Source organism: Empidonax traillii, unplaced genomic scaffold (assembly GCF_003031625.1).
Source record: "Empidonax traillii isolate 1590-97213 ecotype Southwest subspecies unplaced genomic scaffold, ASM303162v1 scaffold769:size436185, whole genome shotgun sequence".
Lineage (NCBI taxonomy): Eukaryota > Metazoa > Chordata > Aves > Passeriformes > Tyrannidae > Empidonax > Empidonax traillii.
In genome coordinates this window covers 220,921-239,629 of record NW_020955962.1, presented here as the reverse complement: position 1 = coordinate 239,629, position 18,709 = coordinate 220,921, and the positions used below count along the sequence as shown (strand labels likewise).

The following is an 18,709-nucleotide window of genomic DNA, read 5'->3' as shown; positions in this document are numbered from 1 at the left end:
TGCAGAGGTGCTGCCCAGGGGTTGTTTGGCCCAGCTGAGCAGCTCAGGGCAGGCTGTGTGACATCAGGTTTGCCGTGCAGGGGTTTGGCTCCGCTTTCCGCTCCCACACTTCCCGGGGCAGCGGGCGGTGGAGATAAAGAGCTCAGCGTGGTGGGGAAGGGAGGGACCTGCCCCCTGCTCGCTGCAGATCACTGAGCTGATTGAAGAGATGTGGTGGTGGGCCCCAGAGGAAGCTGCAGCCAGTTCTCAGCAGGAAGGAAAATGACCACATGGAAGGGTGGTGAGGGCAGGGGACAAAGGGAAAACGCTCTTTGGCACTGATGGATTTACCCACAGCCTGGGCAGTGAGGTTTAGAAGCAGCATGCAGCATTTCCCAGGGTGCTTTTCATGCATTTTAACTTGTGTTTTCAATCCAACACAACGTATGGTTTATTGCAGCCTTGTAAATAGTCAGATCACTTGAACACTGTGCCTGTTGTTGCAGTAGAAAGGTGACCCCCATGGAGTCCCTTCCAACCCCAATTATTCAGTGATTCTGTAAAACAGAAGGGAGTTAGAGTTGATTTTCATTTATTCTTTTTTAATACCAGCCTTGTGGTATTGGTGTTTTCTTCAGCCCAACTGCTGAATATAAATGAGCTGACAGCCCATATCCGGAACAAAACCGAAATGTGAGGCACATCCTCAGTGCCTCCAGGACAGGTGTCCACGTCCCTGCTATCTCACCGGAACCACTGGCCTTGTGGAGCACAGGAAACCAGGACCTTCCAGCTCCTCTCTGCCAGGAGCTCTCACGTGGCCAAAAGCCCAAGGGACGGACCTGGCTGGGGCTGAGCTGTGTTTGTCACAGCACGTGGGTGACACAGGAACACAGCTGGGAGCACTGCTTGTGTGGGCCTTGGGAAAAATAAAAGGGTGGTGATGGGGTGGTTTGCTTCCAGGCTGGCAAAGCAGAATTTCCAGGGTCTGCATTTCTTCTCCCAGGTCAGCCTCTGACATCGCTGCCTGCCCTCGTGAGCTGTTTTTGCTCTGGACTGACACCTGAAGGGGTAAGTCACGACCAGTCTTTGCGTTTGCCTGTTGGGATTTCTGTTTGCAAGTCATTAGGAACTCAGTTCCTTCGGGATCCTTGGTCAAAGGCAGCTGGGACTGCACTGATATGTGTGACAGAGTGGTGGAGCTGGAACAGGAGCAAAGGCACCTCCCAGGGCACTCTCAGCTCTGGATTAGGGGGATGTTTTGAGTGACTTTGGGCAAACCCTTTTATTTTGCTGGATTCTGTGCACGGGGGAGTCACCCTGTACCCACTGTGGGCTCTCAGGCTGTTCCTGAGTGCTGGCCCAGAGCTGGACAGTTTGACAGTGCCAAAATCACGTGGCTGCTGTAAAACACACGGGCGCGACATTCCCTGATCCAACAACATTCCCTGATCCAACGCAGCTCAGTGGTAAACCCTTCCCTTTCCAAACACTTTGTTGCCCTTGGTACCTGCTCCCTGCAATTGGAAACCCATTTCCTGCCCTTTCATCCTCTGCCTCTCTGATCTCTGCTCCGGTGGGGGGGGGTTATCTATTTCTGTGTTCTTGTCTCAGGCAGCTTTTGTCTCCACACTTCCACTTCCTGAGTGTGCAGGTGGCCTGGGCAGCACCAAGGTCACGTTTTGGTGTGCCTTGTTTTTGGGGAGGTGAGGGAAGAACGGTTGTTCCGGGGCAGATACGGATTTTCCGAGTCAGGAAGGAAAGATGCAGGCGGAAGGAGAGCCCTCCCCAGGTTTATTTGGACAAAGAACAGAGGCTGGGGTTGGAAGCGAGGATTTGGAGCTCCAATCCCAGCGTGAGTGTGGAAGTGTGTTGTGGTTTTAGTTCAAAAAATGTCTGTATGTCTTCAGTTTTCCTTGAGGTCTCTTTGCTGGTGTCACAAGGGGAAGGTTTGGGAATTAGAGAAGTGACTCCAGAGGCTCCTCAGCCCTTGAAATGACAGAATGGTTTGGGTTGGAAGGGACCTTAAACATCATCTCCTTCCACCCCCTGCCAAGGGCAGGGACACCTTCCACCAGCCCAGGTTACTCCAAGGCCCGTCCAACCTGGCCTTGGACACTTTCAGGGATGGGGCAGCCACAGCTTCTCTGGGCAACCTGTGCCAGGGCCTCATCACCCTCACAGGGAGGAATTTCTCCCCAATATCCCACCTAACTGCCCTCTGGCAGTTTAAAACCATCACCCTTGTCCTGTCATTCTCTGCCCGTGTAAAGTCCCTCATCAGAGCTGCTTTCTGTGATCAGTTCTCCTGCTCAGCTCCACGTGTTCCAGTCACCCTCTTCTCCTAGAGCAGCAAATATTTCAGGAAAAAAACCCTCCCCTTGCTCAATTTTTAACGAGAGCAGACAGAAACGGAGCAGCAGAGCCCAGAGCTTCAGATCACAATGGATCCCCTGCTGCCCACAACTGCCTTGGCTTCCTCGAGGAATGAAGTCACCGGCTCCAGTCACACTTGTGTCCCCATATCCATGGGGGAATGTGGTTCCTGTGCTGCCCTCCCCCTTCCCCCTGCACGGGTGGTTGTGTCACAGCCACCCTTATTGGCCCAAAACCTGTCTCCAAGGCCTGGAGCTGGGGATCACGTCATCACCCTGAGTAATGACTTGCTGCTGACTCTTTCCTGGGAGGAAAGGAAAGGCAGGAAGGAAAAAACAACTGCTCATAAGTTCCACTCATGCAAAAAAAAAAAAAAAAACCAAAAAACAAAAAACAAAGAAAAAAAAAGGGGGAAATAAAAGGAAAACATGAATCAGAAGAGCTGGTGTCATTCAAGAACATGACATTCTGCAGAGCATTGAGGAACTGACCTCTGCAGCAGGAGGTTTAAAGCTTTTGTTTGTTTGTTGGGGAACAGTTTGGCGTAAACAGGCAAAGTGTGGACGTGACAATATTCCTGATTTTTTTTTCCCTGAACTCCACCAGAGGCCTGAAAGCCAGTGGGTACCACTTGTACTGTGTCAGTGTTCCTGGGCCTGGCTCCAGCCACACCCCCTGGATGGGGGATAATCAAAGCACAAATCCATAGTGGGATGGATGGATGGATGGATGGATGGATGGATGGATGGATGGATGGATGGATGGATCAGAGGATTGCAGATAGATGGATAGTGGGATGGACAGATGGATGGAGAGCAGGATGGTGGATGGCCAGCAGGATCACTGGATCCTGGCACAGCACAGGGATGGATGGATGGGTGGGATGGATGGATTGGATGGATGGAGGGATGGATGGATGGACAGATGGATGGATGGACGGACGGACAGGGATCGCTACCCCTGCTCCACGCGGACTCTCCCCCACGTGACCCCCCTGGCCACGCCCAGCGCCGCGAAGTGGGCGTGGCCTCCCCTCCATCCCCTCCCCGCCGCCGTCCTCGCATGGAGGGCGGGGCTCGGAGTGACGCCACGCGCCCGCAGCCAATAGGAGCGCGGCGCGGCGCGCTGGGCAGGGCTGCCATTGGCCGGGGGTGATGTCAGGGCGGCGCGCGCCGGGCCCGGCGGGGCAGAGCGGGGAGAGCGGCCCGGGGAGCGCTGAGGGAGCCGAGAGGGAGGTGAGAAAGGGCTGAGGGAGCGCGGGGCGGGAGCGCTGAGGGAGCCCTGAGGGAGCCCTGAGGGAGCGCTGAGGGAGCCCTGAGGGAGCGCTGAGGGAGCGGCGGCACGGCGGGCACACGGCGCGGGACCGGCCGCGGCAGCTCCGCTCCGCTCCGCTCCGGGCAGCGCATCCCCGCGGTGTCCCCGCGGTGTCCCCGCGGTGTCCCCGCCGCGGCCGCTCCGGTCCCGCTCCCCCCGCCAAGCCGCTCTGCGGGCGCTGCGGCACCGGCGGGCGGGGGCACAGCCCCGGCCGGGGGCTCCGGGGATCCCTCTGTCCCCTGGCACGGCCCCGCTGAGAGGGGAAGAAGAGCCGAGGGGATAGTCCGGGGTGCGCTGGAGGCTGAACCTTCGGCACAGAAATGAAGGGGCTGTTGTGCTGCCGTGGATTCCAAGAGAGTATCTGTTTTCCTCCCTTGTATTTCAGGTGAAAGGCGAGTTCTTGGAAAGCCGCGTCAAATCCAGGGCTGTCCGAATGCCAGAGCCCACCCTGCAGCCTGCCCAGCTCAGTGAGCGACCTTAACTGGGGACCTGCTGTTGCTCTGAATAAGAGCTGTGGTCGCCTTGTGCTGCTGGGTGAGAAATTCTCCTGGAAGAGGAGGACGGCAGTGACACTTGGAGCTTGCTGGGATTGCTGGCAGAGAGTGCAAGCCAGGCTGAGACAGAGCAAAAAACCCACAGGAGACTTCAGACTGGAATCCTGCAGGGGCACAGCGCTATTGGAGACAGCAAGAGAAGGTAGCAGAAAGAGCTTTTCTGGGCTGGATCATCTCTACAAGCCAGGTTTTCTCCCTGCCTTGGGTGCCCCATCACAGCAGCCGCGCTGCGGGAAGAGAACCTGGAGAAAGATGCACTGAAGTGTCAGACATCAAAGAAGGAAAGCTCGGATCCTGCCTTGGAGGCTGCTGTAGTAACACAGCACTGGAGGGGAGAACCAGAGGGAATTAACTGGCCATCGTCCCCAGTTCCTGCTCTCTCAGTGGCTGGTGTCCCCCGTTCCTGGACTTTGCTTGATGGGGATCTCTGCTGCAGGAGCAGGCTCTGCACTCCAAGGCAGGCGAGCAGGGGTAGGAGAGGTCACTCCTAGATGCCGGAAAGGCCATTTGTGTAAGCTCCTGGCAGAAGATCTCCTCTGGAACAGCTGCTGGCTGTAGGCCCACCGAGCCAAGGGTCAGGATAGCCTCCGAACAGCATGTCTTCCAAGCCTGACAAGAAGGAGACCCACCAGGCCAACGGGGCTGTGCCTGTGGACCATCTCACCAGTGCGGCCCAGGGGCAGCTGGCGGAGCCCTCAGATTTCCTGGGCCCTGCTGCAGTGGAAGCAGTGGTGCTGGAGTCCCGTGCCAACGCCAAAGGGGTACGGGAGGACGATGCCCTGCTGGAAAATGGCAGCCAGAGCAATGAAAGCGATGACACCAGCACACACCAGAGTCCGGAGCCAGCCTCGCCCCTCAAGGAGACCTCCTTTTCCATCGGGCTGCAGGTCCTCTTCCCGTTCCTCCTGGCAGGCTTTGGGACAGTTGCTGCTGGAATGGTGCTGGACATTGTGCAGGTAGGACTGATGCTTCCCTGGCATGGCACTGGGCTCCGAATCCTGTCTCTTGGAGCCAGGAGGGACTGGAATGCCAGGGCTAGTTCAGCAGGTGGCAACAGGGAGGGAAGGAGACCCTCCCTGGGTCTGGGGAGGGGGAGACAGGGAGACCTTGGTGATGTGTGGAATGAGGGAAGGAGAGGCCGAGGGCACCCCTGCACAGCTGTGGCTCAGAGGAGGAGGTCACAGCTGGCACAACGTGGGACCTGAGACCACGCTGCATCACAGCTTGAAATAAAGCCCTTCCCTGATGGTGGCTGGTGACATCCCAGCCCCGGTCACTAGTTCCACTTGTGTCCCTTTTCCATCCTGGGTGCTTGCTGTGCCAGGCTCGTGCCAGCCAGGTTAATGATTCTCCTGCCACAGCGTGTGCTGGACACCTGTGTGGGGGCTCATTCCAGAGCTTAAAGGCCACGTGTGGCCCCTTCACCTCCTCCTCGTGCTCCTGAAGTGGCCAGGGGTACCAGGGCTAAAGGAGTGGTTCCTCCTGGGAGGTGTGTGGAGGTGATCCTTAGGAAAGGCCTGCCATAGAGAGCTGGCAGTGAGCTCTGGATGAAAGCCGTGTTACCTTGGCAGGTGATACTGTGGGAAGCTGACAGCCTGGCAGCCTGTTTGTGTTTTTATGTGGGAATTGTGCCTCTGGAAGCTGTGGCTCCTGCACTGGTCTCTGACACGTTTTCCATGCATGTGTGTCTGGCAGCAGAGGAGTTGCTTCACCCCTTCTCCTTTGCCCTGGAAGACGGGCTGGGCAGAGCTGTCTGATGCCCAGCCCAAAGCGGTGACTGAGGCTCAGAACTCGCTCATCTGTGCAGTGCAGGTTTATGAAACTCTTTGGATGGGGGAGGCAGCCATTTTGGAGCTGTGGTCAACCAAAAATGCTCTGCTTGAAGCTCCTCTCTTTGCTCCAGTGAGGTAAACAAGCCCTGGAGTGTTGGCAGAGAAGGGCTCGAGTGTCAGTCCTGGGTGTTGCTGGCAGTTCAGATCATCCCCTCCCCAGCCCTGTGCCAGGGTAAGTTCAGTCAGAGGGTTTTTTTGGACTCGTGGGTGGTCAAGCACACAGTCCTCGTGGTGTCCTGCCCGTAACAGCAGTTTCCCTGCGTGCCTTTGCACTCTGGTCATCCTTACGGTCTCTCTTGGCCGTCGAGAGAGCCGTGAAGTGACTCAAAACAGGAAAGGCTGGATGTGCTAAATTAATCCGGGGGAGAGAGATTTACTGGAATCATTTTCTTAAAAAGAAAGACATTTCAAGCAGTGTTTCCCTCGGCAAGGTCCCTGAAAACTCGTGCTTGGCTCTCCTGGAAGTCGCCCAGAGCCAGGAATTTGAACCCAACCTGAAGTTTTTCCTGGAGAAGGAGCAGCTCCTCCTGGCTGGGAAGGAGCTGGGATACTGCAGCTGAGCCCTGTGCTCTCTCCTGCCTTTCTCTTTTATGGCCACTGCAAATAAAACTCTGTAATTCCTGTGTCCCACAGCAGCCCAGCGTGTGGCCGGGCAGCTTTTCCTGCCAGCAGCTCTAACTCCCTCCAGCCTTGGGATTAAATGAGGCATCCAAATGCCATAGGGTGGGAAAGGGGGGATGGGGAAGCTCGTTGGCTTGGCTTGGGGAGCTGATCCTGATAACTGGCTTCCAAAGGCTCAGAGCCTTGGATGAAAGGAGGGAGCATGTGGAGTGGGTCACTGGAGCCCCGTGGCTTTGGATGCAGCCGTGGTTGGCGCTGGCTGGGGGGCTCCACGCACTCCACGTCCTGTGTTTTGGAGAACTGGACTAATCAGCCAGCTGTAATTGGTCTCCCCACTGGGAAAACAAGCAGCCCTGGCCTTTGGCCATGCTGCCCCATTAACGTGTCCCTGGGAATGTGCCTCTCAGGAGGAGGATTTGCCTCTGCTGCCTCTGGGATGGAGGAGACTCCAGGCCAGGTACATGTGAGTGCCCTGCTGGGTTTTGTGTACAGTGCAGGACTGTTGGCACAGTCCCCTTTCCCAGGAGAGCCCCGATTGTTTTCCACACTTATCTGCTCCCTGGAGGCTCTTTGGATGGACAGGATTTCATATGGATGAGGGGAGCCTGCTTGACCCCCTCTGGTGTTCCCACCCCTCCAGGGTGGGGTGTCAGGGACTGCCAGCCCTGGATTCCTGTCAGGGCTGCCCATTCCGTGGCATTTTGGAGGCAGAATGCCGGGAGAAGCAGCTGCACCGAGGCAGTCGCAGCCCCGACATGCAGCAGCCCCTCCCCTGAGTCGTGAATCACCGCCCTGCTGCGATCTGAGCAAAACCAGCTCTTCCTCCTGAGCTGAGAGCCTTGACTTCACACCCAGGGACTGAAAGCACACGGCTGAGGGGCAGCTGATCCCCTGGGAATATCTGCCTGCCAGTGCAGAGCTTCCCAAAGGCAGGGAGCTGCAAAACAGCACCTGGGGGTTGGTGTTTCATCCAGACCCTCCAGAGGCTGGTACAGGCAGAAAGGGATTTTATCATCTCGATGTCCTGAACTTTAAAGTCCCCCACTTCCTCTTCTCTTCCCCATTTTTTTTTGTCTTGCCCAAACAGCCTGGCTCTGGCTCTGCCCCTGCAGCCACATCATGAGCACAGGTCAGCCTTTGTTCCCTGCAGGAGCCACAGAGCCCTTGGGGCTGTAGGAAATGCCCAAAGCCCAGTGTTGTATAACATCTTATGTTAAGAAAGTTGGCAGGAGCCCATGGGTCCTGCTCTTTGCAGTGAGCAAGTTGCTGATCTCTGCAGAAATCTCCTTGTTTTCCTTCCCCAAAGATGGCTTTTATTCCTTTCTCCAGCAACAGCCCTGTCTTGCTCAGGGAGCTGCTTCTGGCACGGGTTTGCAGTGCAGCCTCCCCCCTTAAAGGTTCATTTACAAAGCCAGGGTTGGGACAAGGTGAGGGAGGGTTTGAGCTGCTGCTGGCTCTAGCCTGATCCTGCCTCTGTGATCTCTGGAGCCAGGAAAGTTTTGCACTCCAGCCCCTGGTCTGACTAATGACGATGTTCCTCTCATTAAGTGATTCTGGTGACACCCAGCTCGTCCTGCTGGGAAGTGGCAGCATGGTGTTCACTGACTGAGCTCTGGATGCTGCTGAGGGAAGTTGTAGCAAAGAATTCACCCGTAGACCACGCAGCAAAATAATCACAGTGACTGCTAAAAATAGAGTGGGGAGAGCCTGGATGTGTCTTAAAGGAAGCTCAGCCTGACTGGGTTGATGAGGCTGGGCTGGATGGAGTGTCTGAGACTGCTGTCCTCCTCTGCTCAGCAGTGAGCACTGAAATCACACACAGTCACAGTCACTGAGGTTGAAAAAGCCCTCCAAGGTCATCAAGCCCATCCTGTGCCCAATCCCCCACCTTGTCCTCCAGCCCAGAGCACTGAGTGCCACGTCCAGTCCTTCCTTGGACACCTCCAGGGATGGTGGCTTCCCCTGGAGACTGGGATCCTCAGGAGCAGAGAGAGAGGGTTGTGGTTGTGCCTGAGGTAGCTGAGCAGCTTTTATCCCTGTACCTGGGAGCTGGAGGTGTGGTCAGCTTGTCAGAGCATCCCAGAATGGTTTGGGTTGGAAGGGACCTTAAAGTGGTCTCAGTTTATTCATCTCAAGCACTTTTCTCTCCCGTGGTTTTTCAAGTGAGTGCAGCTTGAATGTGGGTGTTGCAAAGGACCTACAGGAAACTGCAACTTGTTGGCTTAGTGGCGAGGGATGGAAAAATAAACAAAAGTGATTGAAACCCTTCCCCACAGGAAGGTATTAGTCACCCAGGTAGAGTGACTTATTATATTCGCTGGGAGGTGTTGGCCCACAAGTCTTCCTTGTCCTAGAAAGAAATCCACGTCCCTGGTGAGCCTGGCAAGTCTGACACTGCCAAGAAAAGCTCTGGGAGAGGTGGAGCCTCTCCCAGGTAACTTTTGCAGGTTCCATTGACAGGTAAAGCTGCAGAGCTGGGATGTTTAACATGCCCAGTGTGATTCCAGTGTCCTTTAAGGAGTGTGGCAGCCAGACCAGTGTGGGAAGCAGGAGTTATTTTGGACACAGGGCCTTCTTGCAACACATCCACGACAATACAGAAAGGGGCAGTGAGGTTTGAGGGTTTTTTTTAAATGCAACTGGGAGGTTTTCTGGAGTGGTTTTGTGTTTTCCTGCAAGCCAGCTGCTCTTCTATAAGGCTGCTTACCCTGCAATTACCCTTTGTTTTTTTTTCATACATAACCATGGCTGCCTCCCTCCCTCATCCCAGGGGAGGTGACTTGACTGGAGAGCCAGAAGAGTTAGGAAATACCTGTAATGGAGGTGCCAGGTGAGGTACCAGGGAAAGGTGGCCACAGTGGGCTGGATTTTGGATCAGAGAGCAGCCACGCTTTGCTCCAAAATGTCTTTGTGAGGCACACATGTAGGAATGGCTCTCAGCTGAGTGTGACCAAGCTTCAGATTCTGCCAAAAATTGCAAATATTGGGCAAAGTCTCTTCCTCTTTCCCTATTTTGGCCTCCCTGTGTGTAAACATTTTGTCAGTTGGGGAATCTTGGGGGAATTTTTCACTGAAAATTGCCAGCTCAGAGCTGCTTTCTAAACTCAGCAGGAAAAGGAAAAAGTGGTCCCTGCTACACACATGTCAAGAATTGTAAAACCACTGCAAAATTCCCAAGTGTGGCAGCAGGAAGGGGACTGGGATGGCTGCTGGGGGCAGTGCCAGGGGTTTATATGGGCCATGCCAAGATTTAACGGCCTGTGTTTTAATCTTGCAGCACTGGGACGTCTTCAAAAACGTGACCAATTTGTTTATCTTAGTACCTGCACTGCTGGGCCTGAAGGGGAACCTGGAGATGACTCTGGCATCCCGCCTGTCCACTGCTGTGAGTGTCCAGGGAGCTGAGGGAGGGAGTGGGATGCCGGGTTTGGGAAGAGGTGGGAAGGAAAATCTCTGTGCCGGTGACCACAGACACCAGAGCCTGGAGTTCAGCATGCTGGGAAGGTGTTTTCATCCCATTGGGCTGATGGGATTTGAAGGTTTAATGGTCCTTAAGCTCTGCTGACAGCTCAGTTCCTTGTGCTGGCTGCTCAGGGGCCTGAGGGCACGGTGAGAGATGGCTTTGGAGTGCTTGGATCCAGGGTTTTTTTTTATGAGGAAGCTGGTGCAGGAATGCTATCAGAGCAGGCTGGAAGGAGCCAGGGTGGGGAGGAATTGTACAGCAAAGCAGAGGGGACCTTGCACTGAGAGCTCAGAGGGGGATTGACAGGCTCTTGAAGTGATGGAGATCTCCTGCTCCCATTGAGTCGGGTTCCTGTGGAACACTGAGCTCCCTGTGAGGGATGGGGCAGGCTCTGTGAGCTCCTCGGAGCACTGGGTTAGTCCAGCTGTAAATGAATGGCTTTGTGTTTAAATGTCCCTCCAACACAAGCACTCTTGTCTCTGGAGCTGCTGGAGAGACACCAACACCCTCTCCTGACAGGGACAATACCATTCCTTCCTGCTGCAAGGCATCTCCTGCTTGAGCATGACAGCAAGTGACTGATGTTCCTGTGTTCCCCATGATGGGAACTTGGAACTTTACATCCAGGAGGTGTTAGCTGCCTGCTGCCAAGCTTCTGGCTCCTCTGTGCTGTGAGCTGCTGAGGAGAGAGTCCTTGCAGCAGCCAGCCTGGCCTTGGCTTCCACAGTGCTGATGCACCTTGGCTCGAGAGAGCTGCTTGGGAAGTGCTCGCTGAGATGTGGGGATGGAGAACTGTCTGCCTGGGTGGCAGCAGCAACCTCCTTCTTGGCATGTTCCCTTCCCCTCAGCCTTCCCCTCCTGCTTGCTGCAGGAGAAGGCACAGCAGGGTGGAACAGGTCCTGCTGACCGTGGGGAGCACCTCCTCCTTGGATGCAGCCCTTGCCCTTCGTTCCCTGGAGGAGCAGGGCCTTGGGAACGGCTGTGCCAGCACTGCCTGCCAAAAGCTGGGCTGTGGCTGCTTCCCTCGGGGCTGGGCTCCTCTGCCCAGCCACTGTGGGGAGGGCAAAGCTGCTGGGAGGCCCCACACTGCCCCTGGGCCAGCAGTGCCAGGGCCTGCAGGGACAGAGGCTGAGCTTTGTTTGCCCCTTGGTTCTGGGAAACAAATCCCTTTGTTTTATTCGCTCTCCATTGTTCGGATCCTGACAGGATCCTTGCTGTCCCAGACACTGGCCCTTCTCCCTCCTGACCTTGCCCAGCTTGCCCTTTCTGAGCATGAGGGTGAGTGCTTGGCTCTCCTGGGACAAAGGCAGAGGGGCACTTGTGTGTCCTCTTCCCTCCTGGGGCTGGCACAGGGCAGTGTCGGGGCAGGCCTGGCAGAGAACCCAAAACGTGGAAAGCCAGGAATGCAAAACTTTGCCCCATCTGCTCTGGTGGCTGGAGGAGGGTCAGGAGGACACCAGCACAGAGAGCACCCACCAGCTTGGTCTGCTGGTGCCTCGTGGGCCAACAGCCAGGCTTTGGCCTCTGTGTCCCTCTGCCCCATCTGCCTCCACAGGGGTCCCAGAGCCTTGCTCTGCCTCCTTCAAATCATGGAATTCACAGAGTCATTAAGGTTGTAAAAGACCTCCAAGATCATCAAGTCCACCAGCCTCCTCTTGTCTGTGCACGGTGGGACAGGACAATCTTTTGGGCTTTCCTTTTTTCCCCTTGCCCTGCTCATCCCTCAGCGTGGGGTCCCACGTGCAGGCGTGGGGGGGGGGGGTTGCTCCCCTCTGACCGGAGCTTCCCGGTGTGGATCCCGTGCTCTCTCCACAGCAAAGCAGCCCAGAGTGGTTTCTCAGACTCTGGGTTTCTAATTAGTGCTGCATTAAGGCACCTCAGACATTCCTTTCACAATTAAGAAGCAAAACTCTCCCATTAGTTAAAGGATTTAAATCCTGTTGGCAGTGACTACAGCTAGGCTATGTTAATCCCAGCCTAATTGCCATGTGGCTGGAATTTTAAGGTCAGGCTTCATATGGAGCTCAAATTCCTGTGCTGAATGTGCTACTCCAGTCAACTTTTTGTTAGTTATCCCCCTTTCCTTCCTCCTCTCCACTAAACTACCTGGAATAATTCACTCCAGAGCTGAGGGCATCTCAGTGCTGCTTGAACTGAGCTGGCAGTTCTCAGGCACACGCAGCAAGGGGAGCAGAGGGATTAGTTGATCATTGACTCCTGGTTTTCTTGTTTTGTTTTCCTTTGCTGGAAGGAAAACAAGGAAACCAGCAAGGAAACCTGAGAGGAGGAAATTGCTGCTGCACTGTTGTGCAGAAGTTTGGGTTCGGTGCTGTCAGCCCTCAGCTCCAACACACATTTGAGCCTCTATCTTGCTGCCATCTTCATCAACTTCTACTAATACAAATTAGGTACAAGTTTATATACTCTGCTCATCCATTCTTCCATAAAAAGCCCCAGAAGGTGGTCGGGAAGAGCAGAGCTGGTGCCCCGCAGTGACCAGCAGCGACTCCGCTGGGCTATTTCAGATCGCACCCCAGGGAATTAAAGCAACTTTCCATCTCTCCTGGTTATCCTGATTAGCATCTCCCGCAGCTGCAGCAGTGCCAGGTGACCCCTGTGCCATGGCTGCTTCCCGCCAGTCCATCCCCACGTGGCCCTGGCCTTGTTTACTCAGCTTTTAACCCAAACAGGGTGTTTTTGCTGCCAGCTTCCTCTGCCCACGTGCTGCCCTGGCCTCGCTCCGTGTCGGAGCAGGGGCACGCACAGCTGACCTGGCACCCCTGTCTGGCTGACCTGAGGGGCAGCACGACCCAGCTGGGCCTGAGCCAGGCTTGGCTGTGTCAGCAGGGCAGTGAATTGTGGTGGGTCAGTGAGCAGCAGGGTGTGACTACAAAGGGACACACAGCGGGGGGGGATCTCGGTGCTCTTGCAAGATTTCCAGCAGGTAAATCCAGAGCAGCAGTTGGAAGAGATGCTGTAGTTACCCAGGGTGTAGACCCCAAGGGACAGTCACAGCCTGTGCCCCAGCTGGCCCCTCACACCTGCAAACACACCTCTGCAGAGCTGCAAGGCAGGAATTTCACTTGTTGGCCTGTGCGCAGAGCTGTCAGTCTTTAATGATATTCCATATCCCTTTTACAGGCTAATATTGGCCAAATGGACACACCCAAAGAGTTCTGGAAGATGATAACAGGAAACATGGCTCTGCTACTGGTAAGAAAAAGGGAAAGGAGAAGGAAGTGGAATATTGGTAGCTGGTGCAAGCCCAACTCTGGCAAATGCAGAAGGTTTAAATACCTGGGTTTGCTACTGACTGACAATATTCTGTGTCTAATGGGGAGGCAGGTGGCACCTTTTTGCCCTACAGGTTAGACTTGGTGTTTCCCTGCTGGATTCTAATCCACCTGACACGGGATCCTAGGTGGTGCTTCCCTCTTAGAATCACAGAACAGAATCATGGAGTGGTTTGGGTTGGAAGGGGCATTAAAGCTCATCCAGTTCCACCCCCTGCCATGGGCAGGGACACCTTCCATCAGCCCAGGTTGCTGCAAGCCCCGTCCAACCTGGCCTGGGACACTCCCAGGGATGGGGCAGCAACAGTTTCTCTGAGCAACCTCTTCCCTCACCCTGGGGCTGTTTGCTCTCTTGGTGACCCTCTGGTGTCCATTTCCAGGTTCAGGCCACCGTGGTTGGCTTCCTGGCCTCCATCGCAGCCGTGGTGTTCGGATGGATCCCAGATGGGCACTTCAGCCTGTACCATGCTGTCCTGCTCTGTGCCAGCAGCGTGGCCACTGCCTTCGTTGCTTCCCTTTTTCTGGGTGAGAGACAGATGCTGAACACCCTCTGTGCACACCTCTGCCTAAAACGCTCGGCTCCCTTTGGCCTCACCCTGCTCTTTTCCTCCTTTTGGCTCTAGGAATGATTATGATTGGGGTCATCATCGGATCCAGGAAGATGGGGATCAACCCTGATAATGTGGCCACACCGATTGCTGCCAGCCTGGGGGATCTCGTCACCCTGGCTCTGCTGTCAGGAATCAGCTGTGGCTTGTACAAGGACCTGGGTGAGGAGCAACAAAAGGCCTTTGCCTGGTCCTTCCCTGTGCTGCTGCATCTCCCACTCACCTCACCCTCTTCCTTTGCCCTTTCTGTGCTTGGGGTATGTGGGATTCCTGGTCTGGAACTCCCTCAGTTAGCGAGACTTAGACTGATAAGGGGAGGAAATGGACTTTCTCAGGGCCTTGTAGCTGCAGGCACTCTTGGCAGGGACCTGCACACTTCCCTCTTGATGGGTGAAGTGGTCAGGAAGGGCTTGTCCCCTTCCAGGTGCCGGGGGCTTGTCTGTGGCTCAAGCACTGGGAGAAGGAAGGTCTGGATTTCATCAGCTGTGCAGTCAGCACCAGCTGGGGATCCTCAGTGCAGGGCTGCAGCTGCAGCCTCTCCACTTCCTCCTCCTTCCCCGGGGCCAGGATACAGGGATGTGACTCAGCCAGGTTCATCCAGAGGTGAAGCAACACTGGGAGATCCTGCCCAGGAGCGGGAAGTGGGAATGAGCAGTTGAGATGGAAGAGATCTCACTGGGATCTGTTGATAAACAGACCCAAGAGTGTTGTCCTCACAGCCCCGTGCCCCGTGATGTTGTAGTGACACCCCTATGAGTAAAACTCCCACCCCTGTGAGGACACCAGGAGGAAGAAGGACCACGTCCTGCAGAGTTGAGGCTGCACTGGCCCAGTTTCCCTGCCCTTCCTGGCATTCCCACCTGCAGCAGTCTGTGGCCAGGCTCGCTGAGCTCTGCTGAAGCAGCACCTGCCCCTCTGCAGTGGGATGTGTCCTTGATATTTCTCTTATTTCCCCCCACCCAGAGAGCAAGTTCTACGTGAATCCCCTGGTGTGCTCCTTGTTCTTGGCCCTGCTGCCCATCTGGGTCTTCGTGGCCAGGAAGGATTCTGCCACCTGGGAGGTGCTTTGTTCCAGCTGGGAGCCCGTCGTCATCGCCATGGCCATCAGCAGGTGGGAGGCTTCCTGTCCCCCTCCACACACACCCACACAGAGCCTCACTCCAGGAACATTCCAGCACTGACCTCTCCCATCTTCCCCCTGCAGCGTTGGGGGGTTGATTTTGGACAGGACGGTCTCGGATCCGAACTTTGCTGGGATGGCTGTTTTCACTCCAGTCATCAATGGTGAGTCCTTCCCACCCTGGCTGGGGTTGCAGCTCTTGGAGGCTCCTGGCAAACATTGAAATTGTCCCCTGGGCCTTATTTCAAGCAGGTTAAGGACAATGAATCTCTCTTGGATGCCAGTGAGGCACCGTGCTTTGACTCAAGCTTTACAGCACCGTGGCTCCCCCCAGTGCCAGCCTTTCACTGAAGGGTGGCTGCCCTGGGAGGCTGTTCTTCCTAACAGACACTTTTCCAGGGACCTCTTCACTTCCTCATTCCTCCTGTCTGGTGGGACACCCCCACCTCCCAAAATATTTGCCTTGTGGCACCTGGCAACGTGGAGATTTGTGTTCGCACCTGGGAGTCAGGAAATCCAATTGCTTCTGCTATAAAGCTTTGACCTCCTTTCTGCCTAATGAACCAGGCAAACTCCTTTTTATTAATTACTTTTTGCAAGAAATGGGGTTAATTCTGAGCCAGTGCCTCTTGTGCCGGTAGGTTTCACAGTTTCATTCCGCCTCATGTGAAAAATAATAGTTTTAAACTTCCTGTGTGTGTTTTGGTGTCTGACTCATCATTTTTGTTTCACATATTTCTTCCAAGCCAAGAATGGCATCTCTTTTACCGAGGGGCCTGAAGGGAAGCTGCAGAACAGTGTGCTTTGTCTGAGCTCCTGACATCCTGCAAAGGGGGAATTTGGGTCAAAAATAGACTGTCCTACATTATCCCAGCACCTGGCAATTCTAGATCTGCTGGTTGTTGAAAACAGCTCTTCAGAGTGTTGGAAACATCACCTTCCTCTCTCTCCTGACCTGCAGGTGTGGGTGGCAACCTGGTGGCAGTGCAGGCCAGCCGCATCTCCACCTACCTGCACATGAGTGGGATGCCTGGAGAGAGCTCCAAAACAGCCCCTTGGAAGTGCCCCAGCCCTTGCAGCACTTTCTGCAGCTCAGGTATCTGTGTCAGCCCTTGAAATACGTTGACTTGTGGCAGCAGCAGCGGCTGCATTTGCTGTCTGGGCTCCCTGGGGCAGTGGCTGGAGCGCTGTCACAGGAAAGGGTGGCCCAAGCCTGCTGGGAGGCAGCTGTGGGTGAGAGTTTCTGTGCTGGAATTTCAAGCCTGATGTCCCTCTCTGTCCCCCTGCAGACGTGAACTCCCGCTCTGCCCGGGTGCTCTTCCTCCTGGTGGTGCCTGGGCACCTGGTTTTCCTCTACACCATCAGCTCCATGCAGGGGGGCCACACCACGCTCACCCTGATCTTCGTGGTGTTCTACATGACAGCTGCACTGCTCCAGGTGAGTGCAGCCCCTGGGGGGGGCTGAGCCCCCAGGCTGGGCCAGGGGACACTGCCACCTCACCTGCAGCAGCACCCGCTCCCTCACTCGAGTTGGAGGACGCAGCACTCGGGAAGGGGGTTCTTTGGGATGTGGCTGTGCCTCTGTGAGCCAGACTGGCAGAGCTGACCTCTGGGATCGCAGGGCTCGGGATTTGGGGCTGATGTGTGGCTCTTCCCTTCCTGCCCCCCCTCCCCCCCCCAGGTTCTTATTCTGCTCTACATCGCCGACTGGATGGTGCACTGGATGTGGAACAGGGACCTCGACCCAGACAACTTCTCCATCCCATACCTGACAGCGCTGGGGGACCTCATTGGGACAGGGCTCCTCGCTGTCAGCTTTCACATCCTCTGGCTCATCGGGGACCGGGACTCCGATGTGGGGGATTAGCTCCCTCCCTGCTCCCCCCTTCCCACCCTTCTCCTCCTCCTTTCATTCTTGTTGCTTCTTTTCCTCCACCTTTACTTTTCTTTGCTTCCTCCCCACACCCCCGTCTCTCTTGAGACTTCACCTTTAGTACCGGATTCTCATTATTTTCAATGGGAATGTTATGGGGTTTATATTCCAAGCCCGGTTTGTACAGAAAAATCTCTCTAGTTTTAGGAAGGGCAAAAAAAAGACAAAACAAAAACAAAAGTGTAACGAGACAATCACCAAGTGCAATTTCGTAGGAGCTGTGTCTGAACCAAGGTTACAGTGAAGTTCCTGATCAGTCAGATCGTGCAAGGAGCCCACCCTGCCCCACCCACTCGAGGTCAAGGGCTGCTTTTTCGCTTCATAAGCGTTTTAAATCCTGGAGCTCAAGTTCAGGTTTATTTGACTGAACTGGCACCTTCTAGCAAAGTACAACCTCACAGAGGAGGGCACGGGGCATCTCCTGCCTTCTGTGCCCTGACACCCTCCTGCCTTGTGTTGGCTCTGAAGCTCCATCCCCTGCCCAGCACCCAAAGGGTGAGGGGGTTTCTGGGAGAGGGATGAGTGAAGAAGGTGAGGAAGGGTCCTGTGTGCCCACAGGGAAGTGAGTGATCTTGGGACTGAGGACTGCAGAGTCCACCCCCAAGCCTGGCCGTGAGCAGGCTGGTCTCTGCTGGCAGATTTAGTCTCCCTTTTGCCAACCATCCAGCACCTCAGACTGCTTGTTCTGCCTCTTATGAGCTGAGTTCAGCTGCTCTGTGCTTCGTCCTAAGGGGCTGTGAGCTCTCCCCATCCATCATCCCCCTTCCACCTGCTCTTTGCAGCCTCTCCTTCGTGCTGCTGCGGGCACAGCACCGTTTTCAGGACAGTTATGCTGAGTGCTGTTGAGTTTCAGGAAGGGGTGGATGGAAAAATAGCTCCTATTTTGCGTGTTCAGATTTTCTTTCAGTTGCTGAGCGCAGCTGGGAAGAAGCCACCCAGTGCCTCTCCCAGCTGAGCCCAAGGTGTTTCAAGCTGGTCAGCATTAGTCTTTTGGTGCCTGTTAGAGAAGGATACCCATGTTCAGCCACGGGATTCCTCTCTCTGTACAGGCACCAGCTGGAAAACAGGTCAGCAGGCACAGCCAGATTTCAGGAGCCCTGGCTCTTGGTGCAGCTCTGAGGACATGGCTGGAGCACAGGGGTGTAAAATCTGGGATTGGGGTGACAGCCCAGCTTGGAAGCACTGGCTGAGCACTGGGAGCGCAGGCTTCGCTTCTCTGATTCTTCCTCTCCTGCTTTTTGTGCTGCTCAGCTCAGTGATGGCTGAAATTCCTTCCCTTCCCCTCTTTAATCCATGTTGGAAGGGCTCTCACACAGCCTACAGTGACACAGTGAGAGGAAACCTGGCCATCTGTGTGACTGAGGTGCTTGAAATGATCCTTCTTTCAGCCTTCAATGCTCTTTAGTGCTCCCATTTGGATCAGAATCAGTTCTGGAGGCTGAGGCTGTTCCCACGAGCAGCTCTGACCAACTCACATGGTCACAAGCCGAGGGACAAAAACAAGATGGAGCCTCTGTGCCCCCATTTTATAGGGTTTGGCTGCTGTGGCCACACCCCCTGGGCGGGACAGCTGGTTCACTGACCACTCAGTGCTCACCTAATCTGAGTGATGGGTG

General features: G+C 55.2%; 1 protein-coding gene across 2 annotated transcripts; it reads left to right on the top strand.

The window, feature by feature from the left end:
• Positions 1-593: 593 nt before the first annotated feature.
• SLC41A1 (solute carrier family 41 member 1) lies at positions 594-17,248 on the top strand. Of its 2 annotated transcripts, none has more exons than XM_027901264.1 (11): positions 594-1,050; positions 4,055-5,179; positions 9,954-10,061; positions 13,281-13,352; positions 13,813-13,957; positions 14,056-14,202; positions 15,004-15,151; positions 15,245-15,324; positions 16,122-16,256; positions 16,450-16,598; positions 16,842-17,248. In XM_027901264.1, the coding sequence occupies exons 2-11, from the start codon at positions 4,820-4,822 to the stop codon at positions 17,025-17,027; spliced, it is 1,530 nt and encodes a 509-aa protein (XP_027757065.1). In that variant the 5' UTR covers positions 594-1,050; positions 4,055-4,819; the 3' UTR covers positions 17,028-17,248. The 2 variants fall into 2 exon arrangements, with proteins under 2 accessions (XP_027757065.1, XP_027757066.1); XM_027901265.1 differs by lacking the exon at positions 594-1,050 and adding an exon at positions 3,938-3,958.
• Positions 17,249-18,709: the final 1,461 nt, after the last annotated feature.